This window comes from Silurus aristotelis (genome assembly GCF_946808225.1).
Source record: "Silurus aristotelis genome assembly, chromosome: 1".
In the NCBI taxonomy this organism is placed as follows: domain Eukaryota; kingdom Metazoa; phylum Chordata; class Actinopteri; order Siluriformes; family Siluridae; genus Silurus; species Silurus aristotelis.
Genome location: NC_139574.1, coordinates 28162020 through 28182041, shown reverse-complemented (window position 1 = coordinate 28182041; position 20022 = coordinate 28162020). Strand labels below are relative to the sequence as shown.

General features: G+C 36.1%; 1 protein-coding gene and 1 long non-coding RNA gene across 2 annotated transcripts in view; one reads left to right on the top strand and one right to left on the bottom strand.

The window, feature by feature from the left end:
- Nucleotides 1–274: 274 nt before the first annotated feature.
- LOC310733420 lies at nt 275–499 on the bottom strand. Its single transcript, XR_014535732.1, has 2 exons — nt 385–499; nt 275–351 (listed from the first exon to the last, which is right to left on the bottom strand). It is a non-coding gene; the product is annotated as an uncharacterized lncRNA (long non-coding RNA).
- deptor (DEP domain containing MTOR-interacting protein) overlaps nt 343–20022 on the top strand; it is a 30552-nt gene continuing 10872 nt past the window's right edge. The window contains exons 1-7 of the mRNA XM_083554479.1: nt 343–627; nt 975–1060; nt 6588–6766; nt 7110–7233; nt 11000–11178; nt 16297–16479; nt 18574–18711. Coding sequence (XP_083410605.1) covers nt 975–1060; nt 6588–6766; nt 7110–7233; nt 11000–11178; nt 16297–16479; nt 18574–18711 — 889 coding nt within the window. The 5' untranslated portion in view covers nt 343–627. The remainder of the gene's footprint in view (nt 628–974; nt 1061–6587; nt 6767–7109; nt 7234–10999; nt 11179–16296; nt 16480–18573; nt 18712–20022) is intronic.

The following is a 20022-nucleotide window of genomic DNA, read 5'->3' as shown; positions in this document are numbered from 1 at the left end:
ATAGTGCAGAAAGCAGGCATATAATCAACCATTCCCCCCCCCCCCCCCCCCCCCCACACAAAATTTTTTTGCACATTTTGTCAAATAATAGTAAAATAATAGCAATGATGCGTGTGTGCTGGTGGATGTGTGGTGCTAAACTCCGCCTTGTGAGTGCACTCCCCCCTGTTAGTGATCCGCCCTGGCCGCTGCTCGAGGCGTGCGTTCAGTGCGGGATAGTAAACCTTCAGCGCCGGATCCTGACACACTCTGGATCGTGACGCATCATCATTCATTTTATTTCACAACCTTGGGTCAACTTCGGAACAGAAGCAATCCGTGTGCATGTTTTCTTCCCCTCTCTCTCTCTCTCTCTCTCTCTCTCTCTCTCTCTCTCTCTCTCACACACACACACACACACACACACACACACACACAGACGTTGCTTTGTGCGAGTGGAATCTACGAGCGCTTTGCTTGATGAGATACAAAAGGCACAAGTTTGCGCTTGTCAGCTGGATTTAAACAGCTATTCAACACAATGGCTGAATGAGTCAGACTCTAGACATGGACCGAGCAACTCAGTGGTGACTTTAATCGCAAGAAACATTACTGGGGATTTGTTGGAAACACTTTCAAATCAACAAGGTAATCATGTTTTCCCCCTTTTTCTTCTTTATTAAATCAGGTAAAGCAGACAGTCATGTGGTTTCACTGTGACACCTGTCCTTATTACTTCATAGAAAATCATCTGGTTATCCTGATCCATTAGGGACAGAGAAATGTGTGGCATCGATGGATCTGGGTTTTAAATTCCCATACCGTGTATTTACAGACGACAGCATGTCCTATCATACTATTGATAATAATAATAATAATAATAATAATAATAACATAACGCACATGTTATGTTATTATGCTACCGGCTATAATATGTCCTAGATTGTGCATTTTCACCTGTGATGTGTAACATTGAGCCTCTGTCACGCTCATAGATGGACTCGATCGGGAACACCATCCAGAACAACACTGCTGAAATGGAGCGCATGGCTGAAGTGCTCATTACTGGAGAACAGTTGAGGTAGGCGTGCTCCTACATGGCCATGTCCCAAACCACACACCATTATACTGAAGAGTGCGCGAGCTCATCCCCCGAACCGCGTGCTACATAACCAGCAAGCAATAATACGCGGGCATGTTATGACGTAATAGTTCGCATGATAGATCGATTGGAACACGGCCGAGATATCTAAACAAAGGAGTCGCATTCATGTCCAATGCCAAACGCCCTACATTACACTTGACAATGACCTGGACTTGACATTCACCTTTGACACCCTAACAGATGGGCATGCATTTTTGAAGTCCAAGATTGTGTGTGTATATGTATGTATGTATGTGTGTGTGTGTGTGTGTGTGTGTGTGTGTGTGTGTGTGTGTGTGTGTGTGTGTGTGTGTTTAACTGTGCAGGGTTCGGTTTTCATTGACAGCATTTCTTGCTTTTAATTTCCAAAAAGATGATCTGCTAATTCGTTTAGTTCTGCTCCATTCCAAAAGTGGACATCATGAAAATTCAATTTCCACCTCAACACTATCTTCACTTTTTCATCAGTTCCAGATGTGTCCAGATAGTGCAGTAATGTGTGGTTTGGGATGCGGCCAAGGTGCTGCAGCAGTGCTGCTATCAAAACAAAGGCGAAAGAGTGCTCGTGGACATGCTATGTATTTGAACATGGACTACATTTGGCAGCCATGCAGGCTATATTTGACATTTGACAGCTATTGAGGTTAGAATTTCTGGGCACGTGTGTTGACTGGTGCATTGGGAACGCAGCCTTGACCCGTAAAAAACATGAAACTCTAAAGATATCTCAAACCTGTTAATAGCGTTTGGGTAGTGTGCAGCACGTAGGAGGGAGGCGTTACCTGCATGCTGGATTCATTTGCATTTACATTGATTTAATTGGTCTTTAAACCAAAGTGACATACAAGATCGCTAGAATACAGTCGAAGTTTAGACTTTTTGTGAGAGAGTGATCAGCATGCCATCAAGGCCATTTTCACCCAGCCTGGCAAATCAAAAGATACTATTTCTGACAAATGATCTCTTACTAGTCCACCAGCAATGGCTACTAAATGTACAATATTGTCCATCTCTTATTATATTTAATGTTTTGCACACAACCATAACAGTTGTCTTTTATTGTATATGTCTAGAAAAGTCCTATTAGAACTAAGGCCAAAATCCAGACATCTCATAAATGTCTGGTTAGGGCATCTTCTAAACGATAGGAATAACTGAGAAGGCTGAAAGTGCACACACACACACACACACACACACACACACACACACACACACACACACACACACACACACACACACACTAGTGTTGCTAGTCCTGGAGCAGCCAAGCAAACTAAAAATGCTATAACTTTACAAGTAAAATGGAATTATGTGTACAGCAAAACAGCAAAAATCAGCAAGAAAGAAAGAAAGAAAGAAAGAAAGAAAGAAAGAAAGAAAGAAAGAAAGAGTGAAACCCTCTAAAAATACACACAGATAAATGGTGATAACAGTTTCACTATATACTGCACTACTTAGGGTGTCTTGTTACTTTGCACTCATCTCTGAAAGCAGAATACCTTTAATATGCTTATTTATTTTAAGAGAATACGAAATAAGAAACGGGGGAGTGGTGGCTCCAGCGGTTAAGGCGCTGGGTTGCCGATCGGAAGGTCTGGGGTTCAAGCCCCGGTATCGCCAAGCTGCCACTCTTGGGCCCTTGAGCAAGGCCCTTAACCCTCTATGCTCCGGGGGTCCCTTACGAGGGAAATATCAAGGCCCTTGATGTGGGGCCGCCTTCCTGTGGGCTCACCACCTGCAGGAGGGACCGTAAGGGACGGTGCTGTGAGGATTGGGCAGCAGTCGAAGGCGGGGGCCTGCTTAGACTGCTGCCCCCGCGACCCGAATTACAGATAAGCGGGAGAAAATGAATGAATGAATGAATTAATGAAATAAAAAACGGAATGTTTATTGATCATAAAATCAGTCTAGTCATTTTACATGTCTGTATGTAACTTTAGGCTGTATTTGGAGCAAAAGCTGCATCATTAATTTATCCTGATTATATCACATATAGAATACAATTTCATTCATTCAGTTTTTACACTTGTAAGCAAATTTCCTTATTGGAAGTTCTCCTTTTAATATTAATGTAATATTTAGTCCTTTCAAGGCTTTTTGTATCTTATTTTAGAGCTTTTTTTCAGAAGTTTTCTGTGATCACTTATTTTCCTTAATTATTTAAAGGCAAATAAACAGCACAATGGTGCAGAAGTTAGTGTTGGTAACTCACAGGTCCAGTGAGTTTTATCATCAAACGATTGATTAAATAGTGCAAGTTAGAGCACTGAATCCCATAATGTTGTAACAAGACACTTGTAGAGAGACCTGTAGTCTATTCCATGCATTTTTAACTATATATATATATATATATATATATATATATATATATATATATATATATATATATATATATATATATATATATATATAATGTTTTAAGTAGGCGTCAAACCCAGAGGCTGAAATAATCATTTTGGCGGTGTTGATATATAAGTATTTGACTTAAATATTTTTACTTATTACCTTGTTAAACACTCTAAATAGTCAAGTCTGAACTTCCGGAAGAGACAAACAGATTTTGGGCTGAAATATTTTTGTGCTTAGCATAAGTCATAATGACATGATTGGGTTTTTATTTTCTTTATATTTGCTGTTCCATTTTCTTAATAATAGTTGGCCTTAATAGTCTTTATTTAGTTTTATCTGACCACAACATATACTGCTAGTTTAATGTTTAGGTCCTGCATTGTGTGAGGGGTTTTTCAGGAAGGGCTTTTTCCATATAGCACTTGCAAACAGCTTGTTGTTATGAAAGTGCCGTTTAACAGTTGATTTTGAAACTCAACAACCACAAGTATCAGCTGTTATTCTAAAACCGAAGCCTCTCCTTTATCAGCCTCCTCACTGTGTGTGTGTGTGTGTGTGTGTGTGTGTGTGTGTGTGTGTGTGTGTGTGTGTGTGTGTGTGTGTGTGTGTGTGTGTGGCCACATTCCTGGCCAATTTCCAACTGATTAAGACACATGAAACTTTTGTTATGGCCATAACTGTGGTTAATGATACATTTAACTGCTCATGTACTGTTTAGTAGTATGTTAATGGAAGAATAATGATTGAATATGCATGAAATATGCATTTATTTTACCCAGGGATGACAACCTTATTTTTATTTAGATTTTTTGTTTTGCTTGTTCAAACAAAGCTAAATGGTTTCTCATTTTCTTTAAGTGGAAAAGTGTGTATGAATTGTGTGTATGGTTCCACATGAGCGCTCAGGGATGTTGAAACAGCCCAGAAAAATACAGATCTTTCTTTCATTTCTTTGTCGAATTACCTAAAACAGAACATGTCTAATTTCTACATTATTTAACATTTATTAGCATTTACTACTATTTTATTGTTGTTTTTATTTACACATCATTTTATTGTCATATTTATCTTATTGATGTGTGTATGTGTATATATATATATATATATATATATATATATATATATATATATATATATATATATATATATATATATATATATATATATATATATATATATAATTACTAAATTTATTGTAGTAACTTATTTGTCCCCTGGTGGTCTAGTGGTTAAGATGCAGCGCTCCCACCGCTGCGACCCGGGTTCGATTCCCGGTCAGGGAACCATCCCCAGCCACTCTTAGTGCCGGTCCCAAGCCCGGATAAATTGGGGAGGGTTGCGTTAGGAAGGGCATCCAGCGTAAAACATGTGCCAAATCAAACGTGCGGAGGATCCGCTGTGGCGACCCCTAACGGGAGAAGCCGAAAAGAAAGTTTATTGTAGTAACTTATTTACGATATATGTAATGTTAGTAACAAATATTGTTTTTATTATACTATAGCTAAAAACCTACATAAGACAATAATATTTTTTAAGATTACATAATTATTATTTTAGCTTCCTTGTTCAGTTTAACAAGATGTGCATTGTGTGGGAGGGCAAGGAACTAATTCTCTCAGACATGAAATTGTAGCACAATGTGTATGAATGTATTGTAAGCATTACTATCAGTGTCAAATATTTGCAAAGGAACACATTATGTAAACTGGGCAAGGACTTGAGAAGTCAGTAGACTTTCTACTTTCTTTTTTAAGTGCAATGAATTACATCTGACTGGGGTAAAGGTAAAGGAACAGACATATACGATCAGGAAGGTTTCAGAAAAATATTCCAAACACAGGACTAAGCCAGTGAAGAGGAGAGATCAGGACATTATCTGTGTAAAGTTTACTTTATACAAAGGTCTTGAACATTTCTTCGTTATTATGCATTAGTTTATTTCCAATACACACACTGAGCTCTGTTTATTTTAGTCACAAAAGCAGCCAACTATGTGCCATCAACAGACCCAGAAGGTCCAATCCAATCTGCTGTGTCTCTTCTAAACTCTTAGTTTCTAATTTTGCTTCTGCATTGTTTATTGTAAACTTAAAGGAGAATTGTGTTTACAGTAGATGTTATGGTATAGAAGACAAAACCAGAAAACAACCCCACTACATCAAATTTTAACTGATCAACACTGATCCAGCGATATTATTAAGTCCAGTTAAGCAAAGCAGTGACATTGAGACTCACAGTATTCTGTACAATGCAATACAAACTACAATATAAAATTGTAGACATTATTGCATTCGAGTGGTAGACTGGTAGACTGTTGTGAAGACTGTTTGCAAACGCTGTTGGCATCTGAGGTATTAATGTAGTAAGATCTATTATGAAACCATCTTTTGTTATTGAATATCATTTGTTTTAAATGCTTTCTTTATTTTGAGAAAGTAAGCCACTGTTTCATATATTAAGATATGAAATTTTATATATTTCACATTTAAGTTTTCCTGACTGAACTTTCAAAATTGGATAAATCATACTGCAGAAGTTAAATGAGCCTTTATGCATCATTAGTGTCACATATTTGGCAAATGGAAGTATAGCGGTTAAGATGTTGGACTTCTGATTTCAAGTTTGTGAGTTTAAATCCCTGCACTGGCATGGTGTATAAATGAGATAATTGTAGATTGATGTGGATAAGGGCATCAGCCAAATATTTGATATTTTTATTAAAAAACATTTTACACTGTATGAGTCATTAAGGCAACAACACAATTTAGTCTTGTTACTTTTTTATTTAGGAGATGCAGTCCATTGTAGTCGTAAAACCTTCAGTATGTTGGAATCTCAGGGCTTTCCCAGATCTTGCACATAAAGTAAGGGTGAGGAAATATGCTAATTACTAGAATCAGTTCTTTAGGAGCAGGCTAAACCATAAATTAAAAAAATAATAATTTCTCTCGAATAATTTCTGTTAAATTAATGTCGTTCTAGTTCTTCATCCTCTCAATATAAGCTATGTTTATTACTAAACATTTACTTAGTAGTTACTCATGCTTAATTCATATTTAAACATTAATATCAGGCCATCATCCTATTTAGTAAATCGGTTTGTGACATTTTGCAGATTGAGGCTCCATGAGGGCAAAGTCATCAAAGACCGAAGACACCATCTCCGTACCTACCCCAACTGCTTTGTTGCTAAGGAGATTATCGATTGGTTGATTGAGCACAAAGAAGCCTCAGACAGAGACATGGCTATCAAGATTATGCAGAAGCTCCTGGACCAGAGCATCATCCATCATGGTAGGTTTCTTTTGAGCTCCCTAAAACTGGGTTGGATTCCTGCTGTCTATTAAAGATGCACTCAAACATTCACTGACATTTTTCTTCAGTCATGCCACAGAAGAATCCAAAGAAAATCTTCAGGCACATGGTTTAACAACTGTTTTTGTTTGTTTACTGCAATAAATCAGATAATCAAATTAGTAAAAAAAAATCCGTTGAAAAAATAAAATGACCTAAATTGTTCTATTTCACATGCAGATCACCTGCGTTCATGGAGCTTAAATAGGAGACATCTGCATTCTCAATGAATTCCTCATTCATTATCCAGATGTTAACCTAGTGTTTATTTATGTCTGTGCAGTTTGTGATGAGCACAAGGAGTTCAAAGATGTGAAGCTGTTTTACCGGTTCAGGAAAGATGACGGAACATTTCCTTTGGACAGCGAGGCTAAGGTTTTCATGAGAGGCCAGAGGATATATGAGAAGTAAATCTTTTTTCCCCCAATACATTTGAAACTACTTACTGCAACAATCTTTATTTTAGATCAGGTTTTCAATTGCCTTTGCCTTGTTTTGTTCTCAATAAGCGAGGTGTATCAAGTACATATTGTTTATGTGAATTTCGGCCTTCTCCGCTAAATTAACAGTATCCATAGAAACACAGGTTTCCAGCAGGTTGAGAGATGGGATCTGTGCCAACATGATTCATTAATTAGTGGCTGCTTTAGCTGCAAGTTGTTGCCTGTTAAGGTTTTTTTTTCCTCCAAAAACACACAGATACATGTCAATTGCAACATCCTGCTTGATAGTTAAATAGCTGGAGTTGTTTTCTTTTGGATTCTGACTTTTAAGCAAAAGCTGGTTTAACTCCAATATATACTTTAAACAGTAATGTAGCAGAATATATTTAGAATAAAGCTATTTAACAAACAGATTTATCAAAAGATCATTTTTATTGTTTGCTAATGTTCAGGATTTGTAAGTATATATACAGAGTACTGTGGTTCAGTGCCTCACGCTCCCCTTAAACTTCTTTAACCTGTGATACATTTCCTGCTTTAAGCTTTTGTTTGGTAGCCACTTGTTTAAGACTTGCACAATTTCAAAACATTTCTATGCAGTATGTGAGTTGAAATGTACAGACCAAGTGTCAGGATTGTGCTGAAACAGAAGCAGAGCCAGAAGGAGCAGCACGTTGCCTCTCTCTCCTGCCGTTCCCCAGCCAATCTCATGCGCTAGGCTCCGCTCAAGTGTAACAGGATCCAAATGAAGTCCAGCAGGAGACATCTGCTGCTCAAAATATTTCAGGCTTTTTTGCATAATCACATTAGTGACTTTGGTTTTTGAGCCTGCCATGTACAGATTTACACTGTATGATTCTTGGCCTGATTTCACTGTTTTGGGCAAAAACGGAAATATTTGGTCATGAGTTAAATTCCTATCTTCTAGAATTCATATTTAGAAATACTCACCAGCAGATTATTTTATTGCTGCTGTGACTAAAACCAGCCTATGATTAGGTTTTGGCAGTGTCAGAACTGTAAAACATCTTTGAAGTCTGATTGCTAATATAACAATTATTTAAAAGTCATTCACAGTTAGACAACTTTTGATTGTAATTGTAATTATTTTTCATTAAGGAAAAGGTCAAAGAACAGCAAATGTTCATGTTTGAGAAGGGGATCTTTTACAAATATTGACTCACACTGATGAATATAACATTACCAGCCGAGATGTCGGACCCTTTTTGTATTAAATAATACGACGAGGAAAACATATATTCCCACCCAGTCTGTTACAGAATTAAGACAAGATTTTATAAAGATTGTCTTACATAGCATTACATTATACAATACTTGTTCCTGTACTTCATATCAGGATCAGGATCAGGATGCTTACCCTTTCGACTGAGGTTTTGTGACCTGATCCATAGCAAACAAGATTACCTCTTAAGCTTGCCTGTCATTTTATCCATTCTGTGCATTACAAAGCATTTGATATCAGATCCGGTCACCACCCAGAGTTTATGAGAAAAAAAAAAAATTTCAGTTGGATTTAGGATTTCTTGTATCACTGGTGGATTTGTGTCTTTAGCTTAATTCAGTGGCAGTCCATGAATTAACATTTTTCTAGATAACTAAATAATTAAATACATTAATATGACTCCGATAGAGAGTTTGATGGCACTGGATGAAAATCGTATTATTTATATATTATTCAGCACTGTAGCTTTAAACAAGTTGAATGGCTATTATGCTATACTTAAGTTATAGACTACTGAATATTTAGACCCATAATAAGCAGTTGAAAGTATGGATGGCATGCATACAGTCAGCCATATAAATTTTTTCAGTTTTTACTATACAAACTAGCAGTTAACACTGAACATTTTTTGTGATTCACTGTATTGCACACATATCTGATGTACAAACATGATCCACTTCATAATTTAAATTTCCTTCTTTTAGCCTTTGCAGTACTATTTGACAACAAAACTGCACTTGTTGTTTAAGGAATTGTATAAGATTACATTTTAAAGCATGGCATTGCAGTCACGGAGTATGATTATCTAGACAAATTTCGCATAACCACTAGATGCAAGGAGATTGTAGGGAGACTATAAATAGGACATTGAGGTGCCCCATGATTGCACAATGTATAGAAAGGCAAGGAATCGTATATCTATCAAAGAGCAGGAAAAAAGTTTTTAAACCTTGGCCAATCTAAAAAAAATAATAAAGTATTAAGTATTTCCCCAAATGGTGGGGATTAGTTGCAAGGTTCATTTGATCTTATAATCCCATTAATAGGGATGTTAATAGAATAACAGGTACTTAATGTGCTAAAAGTTATTATTATGCTCTGAATGTTTAAAGTTGAATGCTTCAGGTGCTCTGGTAAATGACTTGTATATTGCTGGTGTGTAAAGTAGGGTAGTGTAGTGTCTCTGTGGCTCACGGTCAGCCATTACACTATGATCGCTCAGTTACAGCTATAAGTGTAACACTGTGACACGCAGGTCAATATTAGTAGCCTTTCGAGTTGGCTTATATGGGGATAGATTTATTTGTTTTACTATGTTTATATAGCCATTAAATCTGACCGCTATTAATTTTGGCAGCCAAGTTATGTAATTACAAGAGTGAGATTCCTGATTAGTCATGATACAGAAAATGCTGTTATTGAATTCTTTTCACTTACAATACATGGCTTCTTTGTAACTGCATTAGAAAGTGCAGGATGTTGTGTAACTGAATCTTGCACTGTATGTGAATAACCTACATCAATTTAGCTGCAGATGTATAATAATGACAAAATTGTTATAAGAATAACATCACCAGAATGTTTAATTTTGTTTTCCAAAAATATAATCATCAAGTGAATAAAATCACATAAAATCTACACCATTCCAGTTTTTAGAAATCAAATTCAGACTGCAGTTCCAGCGTAGTTAATCATATGCCATGCTTATTTTATCATTTTAGTTTATATAACTTGTTGACATACATCTGCTTTATTTATGTGTGGTTGATGTCGCTGTCATATGTAATCCCACTGTGCATGAATTTTATTTTTGGGGGATTTTTTTGGTGCATGAAAACATTAATTTCTCATTTTCTACTAGTATTTTATTGAAACAGCACTAAATCACTTATAAGGACATTTAGGAACTTCATCATAAGTACATATGCACTTATATAAAACATGTTTAATCTGTCAGCAGGTTTACATACTGTACCTTTCAGTACAGTCATAGTTACTGGATAATTTATAGTAGCTAGTAAATCATAAAAAATAATATGCCATGGGTTTAAGAGGTTACTAATTTCCTTACAGGCACAAGAGTATTAGCAAAGACTGTTTTGTTTTCTGAACAGTTTTTCCTAGAAAATGACCTCACTTCCACTTTTCAGAAGCTACAAACAATTCTTCTTTTTTTCTTAGCTGTAATTACAAACAGAGGACTACAGTTGTGCCCCCTGAGACGAGCTTATCTAAAAAATTAGTGTTCTGTCTTTATTTTTAGCCTTGCACTAAGCAGTCATGAAGTAGTTTTTAAACACTACTCATAGATTTTCCTATAGTCCGACAAATTAAAGGTTTTCAGCATAACGGGCTCGTTAATCACACTTAATAAACTACAATTACAATATTACTATCATGATTTCTTTTATTGCATTATACACTATCTTAAAATAGTGTACAATTGTCAGAGCTTTATAACCAAGCGATTTATTGTTTTGTCTTCAGATTGATGAATACAGAGAACAACCTGCTTAAGACCCGTGAGGAGGAGGGTGTTCCTCATGAGCGGACACTGGTGGCCTCCGAGTTTATTGACTGGCTCTTACAGGAGGGGGAAATAGCTACCAGAGACGAGGCAGAGCAACTTGGCCGGAGACTCCTGGCCCATGGAATTATTCAGCATGGTGAGTGATGGCAGCAATTAAGTCAGCGTTGGCTCATCCATACTGTAGCTGAATTGAGGGTATTTCAGCCATTCAATGTAGTCCTTATTCACAACTCCATATATTGGAGATATAATCCAATGTTCTATTAATTTGGCAGCTTTTACTGCTTTATATACGTGCTATTGAGTTACATGTAGCAGTCCACTTAAATGTTAGAAAATGGCACCGGCAACAAGTAATAAGAGGGGTCTAGTGGGGCAGGATTTCTTCTGCCCCATGCTCAGGGGTGCAGCGGTGGACAGAAAGTTAATGACAGGGTTGGCAGATAAAGCTAAATACTCTTTGGGGGAGCTACTCCAAATATAGAGCAGCCATTAGCAAGTTATTTAAAGAAGCATTTCTAGTTTTAGAAATATTGCAAAAAGTGGAAAGTGGAAGAGAATACAGTGAATAATGTCAGAAGAAACCAAAAATATTTGTGAAATACTTGCCCTGTCAGTCAAAGTAAGAAATGAATGAAAAAATATCTTACTTTTCTATGAAATCTTTTTTTTTTATTTGGCTATTTGCATTATCTTGAACACAGGTGAATAAAAGTACTTTAAAGAACATCCAAAAGAAGCTGCTAGATTAAATACTGGAAGAGTTTATCTTGTGGGGTAATGATATCACCTTTTCTGTGATTATCTCATATATGAGGAACGAACCTATAGTAAAGAGAAACAGAAACAGATTTTTTGTTCCTGTTGATCACTATGTTTTCGGCTTGTAACTAAGAGCCAGATCGAAAGTATGTCGAGTGATATCCTCTTAACCTAATTTATTGTGAGGCTATGCACATTTTAATTAGAAATGAAATGTGAAAATATTTATAAAAAAGAAAAAAAAAAAAAGAAAAAATACCAAAGACAGTCATAGTGATAAACTATACTGATGGACTACATATTTTCCATAGTTAATATTGGCATAATTTAGGGAAGCTGAGTAAGGCACATGTCATATTGTGATTCTGCTCAACAAAGCTTACTAACCTCATTTTCCTGTTCTGGTCACTTGTGACTTTGAAAACAATACATACTATACATACTATATTCAAATGTATAGTTTAAAAGACTGGGATTTCATTAAAAAAAGAGCTTTTAACTGAAGCTGACAATGTACACTTTACTCTCAAAGTCTCAAAGATGGTGTGCAACTCCATTTACAATGTATTAAACAAATTACAAATGTTTTTCTTTCTGTTTTGCCATGAGCCTCTGGGTCATAATTTGGTCATTGGGGTCGCTGATTTAAAGAAAGCTTGAAAAAGTAGTACAGAAAAATAGGAAGAGTATTTTAAGAATATTGCAGAGCTGTAAAAAACCTGACAGACCTGATAGAGAATATATGAAACATGTTAGAGGTAGTTGTCATTAGCAAATATTTATAGCTCTAACAAAAAATGCAAACTTCTGAACCTTCTTAATGTTTTGAACCTTCTGAACATTCTTAATGTTAATTTCAGCTTTTCTACACAAATTGAATGTTTGTATTTGTTACTTTTGAGTTCTAACTTTTTTGTACAGTATAGAAACCTTTATACTTTATATCATATTTCATTAGCATGTTTTATTTACACTGTGTATGTTTATACTCTACATGTTTTTGAAATGATTATTACCAGATCTTAGTATGAGAGACTCAGAGATGATCTTTAACAGATGGACATACCACTGAAGCTCTTCCTGGCAAAACACTGCGAACAAGCTCATTGTTTTGCATTTATGAAAATGTTCAGTAAAAAAGTGGAGTGCTACTATTCTTTTTTCTCTTCAGTGTGTGTGTGTATATGGTGCTGTCTATGTTTTATTTGACTTGAGACTATTAGCAATCAAATAGTATGTTCGAAAGTGTGCTTTGGTTTTAGTTGAGCTGTCTACAGAACATTTTATCTGTCTTCACCTGTTCATCAACCTCTCTCCTTGCTCTAGAAATGAAATCAGGATGAACAGGACTCTAGTCTAATCTGATACAGAACTTTTACACATGCAATTATTTATAAATATTTGACTATTGCAGATAAACTCTCTTACCTTGTGCCTTTTACAAGTTCATTATCAGATTTAGTTAATATGCTTTATAGCATGTTATATATATATATATATAGTATATACTACCACTCAAAAGTTTGGGATTAATCAGAAATTCAATAAATTAACACGAATAGGAAATATAGAAAAAGGACAGGACATGCTGGCATTGTCAAAGTTAGAAATAATGATTTTGATGGAAATTTTGAATGTTATCTTCAAACTTTGCCTTCATCAAAAAAAATTATCATTATCCTGTTGTAGGATGATGACCCAGGGTATGGCATGGCGTTGCATAATCTTGTGATAGCTTTCCTTCCTCAAGTTCCCTTCCAATTTGTACAAGTGTCCTATTTTATCTTCAAAGCACCCCCAGACCATCACGCTGCCTCCACTATGCTTGACTTGAAGGTATTAAGCACTGTTCTAGCATCATATCATTTGTTCTGCATCTCACAAATTAAATGAATACCTAATAACTAAAAACAATACATTTTTAATTTATATTTCTTAATCATTTTAATTTTCCTTGCATATGGGAGAAATTTAGAGACAAGAACAACACACACAATACTATTAATAAGAAATAGGAGGATGGGAAAGCGTGGGTCTTCCAGGGTGTCGTGTAATATCAGAGTTCAAAACACTTGTCAAGAGTCAATCATTTTAGATTTATGTGGTGATTGATTTTTTTTTTTTACTTTGTACACAAAACAAGATGGCAGTTATATAAGAAGTAAAAAAAAAATTTAATCTTTGCTTAGTTAAATATTTGAGCACTGGAATAGCTTTAATTAGAACAGGCAAAATCTTCATATTTTCAGGCTTTTAAACACAGACGAGTTTAAAGCCAATCCTCCTATAAGAAGCAGTAAATAGGGCTAATTACAGGCAGTTCAGTTTTGGATTAGTGAGAACAGAGCCTGTGTTATGACGTGAAACTAATTTTTCCATGACATATTGGTGTTCTCTGAGTCATAGCCTGTTACGTGTTTATGGTACATATGTTTACTGTACATGGATGTCTATAGTTCCATAAGTGTAGGAAATTATGTATGCCTCGGTTGTCAGCTTTTCCAGTGGACGCGGCAGTAAGGTGATTTCACTCTGATGTCCTCTTTCCTGGCTGCTGTGAGCAATTCATTCATTTATTCATCTTTAGTAACTGCCATATCCGGCTTAGTGTAGTGTTGGATCCCTGAAAAGACCCTTTATTCCAATCCTTAGTCAAAAGAAAATTAAGTTCCTAATAGAGTTTATAAATCTTTATCCTACCCAAATCATGAGTAGAACATTCATTCGGGACTCCTGAGAATGTTTAATAAATGTATTTGAATTGTGTTTGGCATTTATATTACTGTATATGTTTTAAAAATATTTGCCTAACTGATAATTACCTGAGAATTGATAAGAAGAAGGCATTTTATTTTATTTAGGCTTAACTAGAATATCAGTTTAAACAATTTTATAAGTTATACAAATATAAGGGAACCAACCCCAGTCATTAGGGCTGCACAAGCCAGTGCACTCTTAGTGCCAGTCCCAAGCCCAGATAAATGGGGAGGGTTGCGTTAGGAAGTGCATCCAGCGTAAAAACATGCCAAATCAAACATGCGGATCATGAATACGGATGATCCGCTGTGGCGACCCCTAACGGGAGAAGCCGAAAAAAAGTGATACAAATATAATAAAGTAATAGTTTTGGTCATACAGTATATGTAGTTTATATTTTTACTTTAATAGCTTCCCTTCTGTTTGTCATACAAAGAGATTAGTTACATGTTTATGTTCAGGAACTCAAGTCCCAGCTATGATTTTTGTCATGAGCCTATCAATCCATCAGTAGGAAATTCTTAAGTGGTTAAATTTAGAATTTGCATTGACCGAGCCTTGCTACCACCAGATGCACTGATTACATTTTGGCATTGATCCAAAGATAGCAAAGTATACTTTGAGGGTATTTGAGGCAAACAGATTAAAAACAAGGAAGTCTAGACTTATTGGAAGCAGAGGGATCGCCGTTGATGCTGGTGGTGGATAAATCTGCTTTGTTGATGCAAGATACGACTCAGAGATTGAGATTTTCACCTGCAGGGCATTTCGTAACTAAATTTATTTGTGATTTGGTCTTAAAGAGATCAGAGATTCTAGTCATTTAACTTGCTAGTGCTTTTAGTGTTCAATGATTTTATGGGTTAAATCTACTGGAGATTTTTTCACCCAGGTAGGTGCTGCTCTTAACCGTAAGATTTTTCCAGATTTCTTACTTCCTTCAGGCTGTAGCTTCAACACTATTGTTTGTGGCTTCATTCCAAAAGCTGTTCATATGGTTGCGCAACATGTTCAAATGCAGACAACACAGCAATGTAACTGAGAATCTGTTGGCTGTAAATGTAGTTGCACCAGCCGCAGCCCTGTTGTGCTGCTGTGCAGTTGTTGAGCCATTAATGAGCATGACAGTGAGAGGCCACAGCAAGTCATGTGAAACCACTTCATACAGTTTAAGGCAGAGTGCATTTTTCTGCTTTTTCAGCATGTGTTTGCATCTGTGGTTTTGCTGTTTTGTGTTTAGCGGTATTGTTAATGTCGCCCGAGGGACACGAGGCCCGTTTGGAGCCTGGTAACAGAACTGTGTGATTTCCGCAGTGATTCGACTGTGTGTTTTAATGTGTGAGGAGTGTGGGGTAGAGGACAATTGGTCTGAGTGTGAAGTAAAGCACGCTTTTTCCTAATGAAATTGTGAGAAAGGACACACTAACTTGGCCGCATTTTTCTAATGCCTGCAGCCCTCATTGTACACATGCTCACACAGCACTTCCTCCCAATGCTGCCCTGATCTTCTTCCATCTAACACTATCATTTTATTTTTAAAATGCCCACATTCAGATTTGTAAAAGAGATATGGGCAAAGGAATGGAATGGTTTGCACCGACATAAATATGAAGAACAGAAACTTTGTATAATAGAAAAAAAAGCAATTTGAAGGTAAATGTGAACAATTTGCTTAATTGGTATTTGTCTAATTCTACATTTTACTGACCTTATGCTCATTCTGTTCTCATCCTAGTCACAAACAAACACCACTTTGCGGATGGCGACCTTCTCTTTCAATTCCGGATGAATTTCCGGCGGCGGCGGCGACTGATGGAGCTGCTAAATGAGAGAACTCCATTGATATCAGAGAGCCACGACAGCCCGTTCTGTCTGCGCAAACAGAACGCGGAGAGCAGCAACAACAGCTTCCTTTCTGGTTAGTGTGTTGGAGTGGTTTGATGGGAGAACGATCTTTACCTTTACTGTTCACATCAATGACAAAATTTTTATTTTTTTATTTAATTTAATTTTTTAACGGATGTTGAATGTTAGTCTTTCTGTCTAAGGGAACCTTACAGAGCCTGATAAACTTGTTTTACTGTGCCACTTTTGCCTGCTCTCTTTTTTTTCAGTCCAGGTACATTGAATGATGGGTTTAAAGCTATTTCTAGTTATAATGATTGATTTTCAGTTTCATTTTTTATTGAATAAATTTCCCAACACTTCATGTCTTATGCACGTAACATTGACTTACTTTACACTTTATGTAGAACAGGTAGGACAGATTTATAGACTTTGAGGCATACAAAGGTCAAACTGCCCTCTGAACGTGGAGAGAGCAATAATGGACAAGTGTAATTAAAGCCTTCCTTCTAAGTGAATGTTGTACAAGGGCTGTTGCTACAAGATTTTATTTTTGATAACAGGAAATGAGATCAGTGTATGGTGAGGGGGAGCGTCAGCTCTTCCTCTTTTCAGCTTCTGGATTATGACCTTTGTTCCATTGTGTGTGTGTGTGTGTGTGTGTGTGTGTGTGTGTGTGTGTGTGTGTGTGTGTGTGTATGCTAATTCAATTGTTGCTTGACTTACTAAGCCTGGAGAAACGCTACCATAGATACTAAAACTCCTTTTTGCATTATCTTTACATGATATGTTAAAAAAGATAATGACTTACATACATATGATGTGTATGTATCTGCACATAACATGTGCAACATTCACACATTCACTACTAGAAGGAGAAGTGAAAAAGATGTTTCACTTATATATATATATATATATATATTGTGTTTATGAACATTTAAACAGTTTACATTTTTAAATATGTAATATGCCTGCTTGGTTAAATTATATAAAATAATAATAAATATATAATAAATATAATAATAATAAAAATCAAATAGTATAAATCAAATTAATGCAATGCAATTTTTATTATATTAAATTGAGTAATCAATTGAATTGGCTCAAATGAAATTGTTCGAATGCAATTAACTAAATAAATAAAAAATAATAAACAGTTTACATTTGTTAGACCTAGTCAGGGTATATGTTGTTAAGTGTGTGTGTGTGTGTGTGTGTGTGTGTGTTTTACAATTAATATTTCATTTTCTAAAGATTTGTTCTATTTAACTGTTAACTGTTTTAATTATTTCAGCATACTTAAAATGTCTAAATTCCTTCAATCCTTCATTCATAAACTCCCTCGATATGAGGAATTGTCAGGAGGAATTGTCTCTCCTTTTAAGAGAAATACTTTAAGCTGGACATAAAACTCTAAAGAATCCATGATGCCAGCATTAGCCGCTAGCTACGTCCTGCATTTCCATGCATGCACAAAACAAATCTTATTTTTGGTACGGAGTGAGTAGCCAAAGTAACACTGTGCTAACTCTGGTTTCTTTTTTATACCCCTGCTGTGTATGTTTTTAATAATAATAATAATAATAATAAATGCTCTATTGCAGTCCGCCAAGTAATATGTTCCTGAGGAACTTAGATTTTAACTTAGATGTTCCGCACATACTGTATAAAGGATTGCGAAAGCCCTGCATTGAAAAATCTTGGTACGAAAACATGTACCATTATGAACTATATATATATATATATATATATATATATATATATATATATATATATATATATATATATATATATATACACAGTGGAACTTCGCATAACGAGCATAATTTTTTCCAGAATCTTACTCGTAATGCGAAACACTTTTCGAGCCATTTTTTTACAATTTATTTTGCTTGTTATGCAAATTACTCGTTAAGCGAGGTGCTCGTTAAGCAAGGTTCCACTGTGTGTATGTAGATAGATAGATAGATAGATAGATAGATAGATAGATAGATAGATAGATAGATAGATAGATAGATAGATAGATAGATAGATAGATAGATGTACATTTTATATAGTGTAATTTTTTTGTGCTTTTACTGTTCTAGGTGAAAGTATGTATCTGAAACTCTTTCTTGTTGTTTTAATCTGTCTTTCTTGCTTTCTTGTGTTCTCTCCTGAACTCCAGTGAGCCCCACTAAAGAGATTAAGGTGGTGTCTGCAGTGAGGCGCAGCAGTATGAGCAGTAGCTGTAGCAGCAGTGGTTATTACAGCAGCAGTCCCACTCTCAGTAGCAGTCCTCCAGTGCTCTGTAACCCCAAATCTGGTAGGAATCTTACTATTCTCACACTCAGTGAACAAACAATGAATCATATTGCTTCATAACTAGGTAAAAGTTTTGCATCATTAGTTTTTGCTGATGCATTCTGCTGCCTTTTTTGGTTACGCTAGATTTGATGGGAGGGATTGGAAGGATATATCAAGTTTCAAAGAACTTGGCTTCACACTAAGCTAGTGGTATCAAGCTAGCCTGTAAACCTTTGGCTTGTAAAAAGACATGGCTTGTATAACACATTATATAATACAGAAGACACAGGCTGGGTAATAGAAAATACACACAGGAAGAGATAAAACTAACCAGCAAGATCTCTATCATCAACGCCAAAAGTAGCACAAGTAAGATCACAGCAAATAAACCTGAAAATTAGCAGCAGAGTCACTCTGTTGCTTCTGGATTCTGTGCTGTGATTGGGCAGAATAAGTACAGTATATCAGCTATCAGGGTGATAATAAACAGTGTAAACTGATTGCTGAGAAATAAGAGTCATAGTGCAGTGTTAGTTCCAGATAGCTTGCACAGCCAGAGTTACATATATGATCTAAAATGGGGAGGCAGGAATGCACCCCAGATTTGTTAGAGGACACCATGTACATGCAATCATACACCTTATTCACAACTAAAGGCAATGTAGTGTATTAAATACATGCACTGGCATGTTTCTGTGAGGAAACTGGAAAACCCAGAGGAAACCTAAACAGACAAGGTTAAGCAGGTGAAACTCCTCACAGACAGAAAATCAATTTCAGAATTGAGATAGACACAGTACCCAATTAATTGTATTACTAATGTCAAACATCTGTGTCTAATTGCAATCCTACAGCTTAAATGCATTCAGCATGGACTGTTTCTCTTAAACAGGGTTATCCAGAGTTACCTGGGTGGGTCAGTAGGGTGTTAGTGTATTTGCTTTCAGGCTATAAAAGTCATATTAGCACATCCACTTCTGTTCTACTTCATGGTAATTGAGTAATGAAAATGTTGACAGAAATCCCAAGTGAAATCGGCCTCTTTTCCCCATAAACTACGTCCTTTCCTGTCTGATAGTCGGCCAAACTTTGGAGTCTGGGCCTCTTGTTAAACAGTGTTGCTGATTTTGCTCTGAATCGGGGCACAGTTTACTGTGGCATTTGCGTAGGTTAGAAAATATGTGCTGGAGCTGGAAAGATTTTGCATGAAATGCAATATTTCTTTCTTAAGTCAAAGTCAAATGGAGGAAATCTTAGGTAATGTATGACTGTCAGCTCTCTTAATAAGTGCACATTGGTTTTTTTCTGTCCATTGCACTTTCTTTATTAC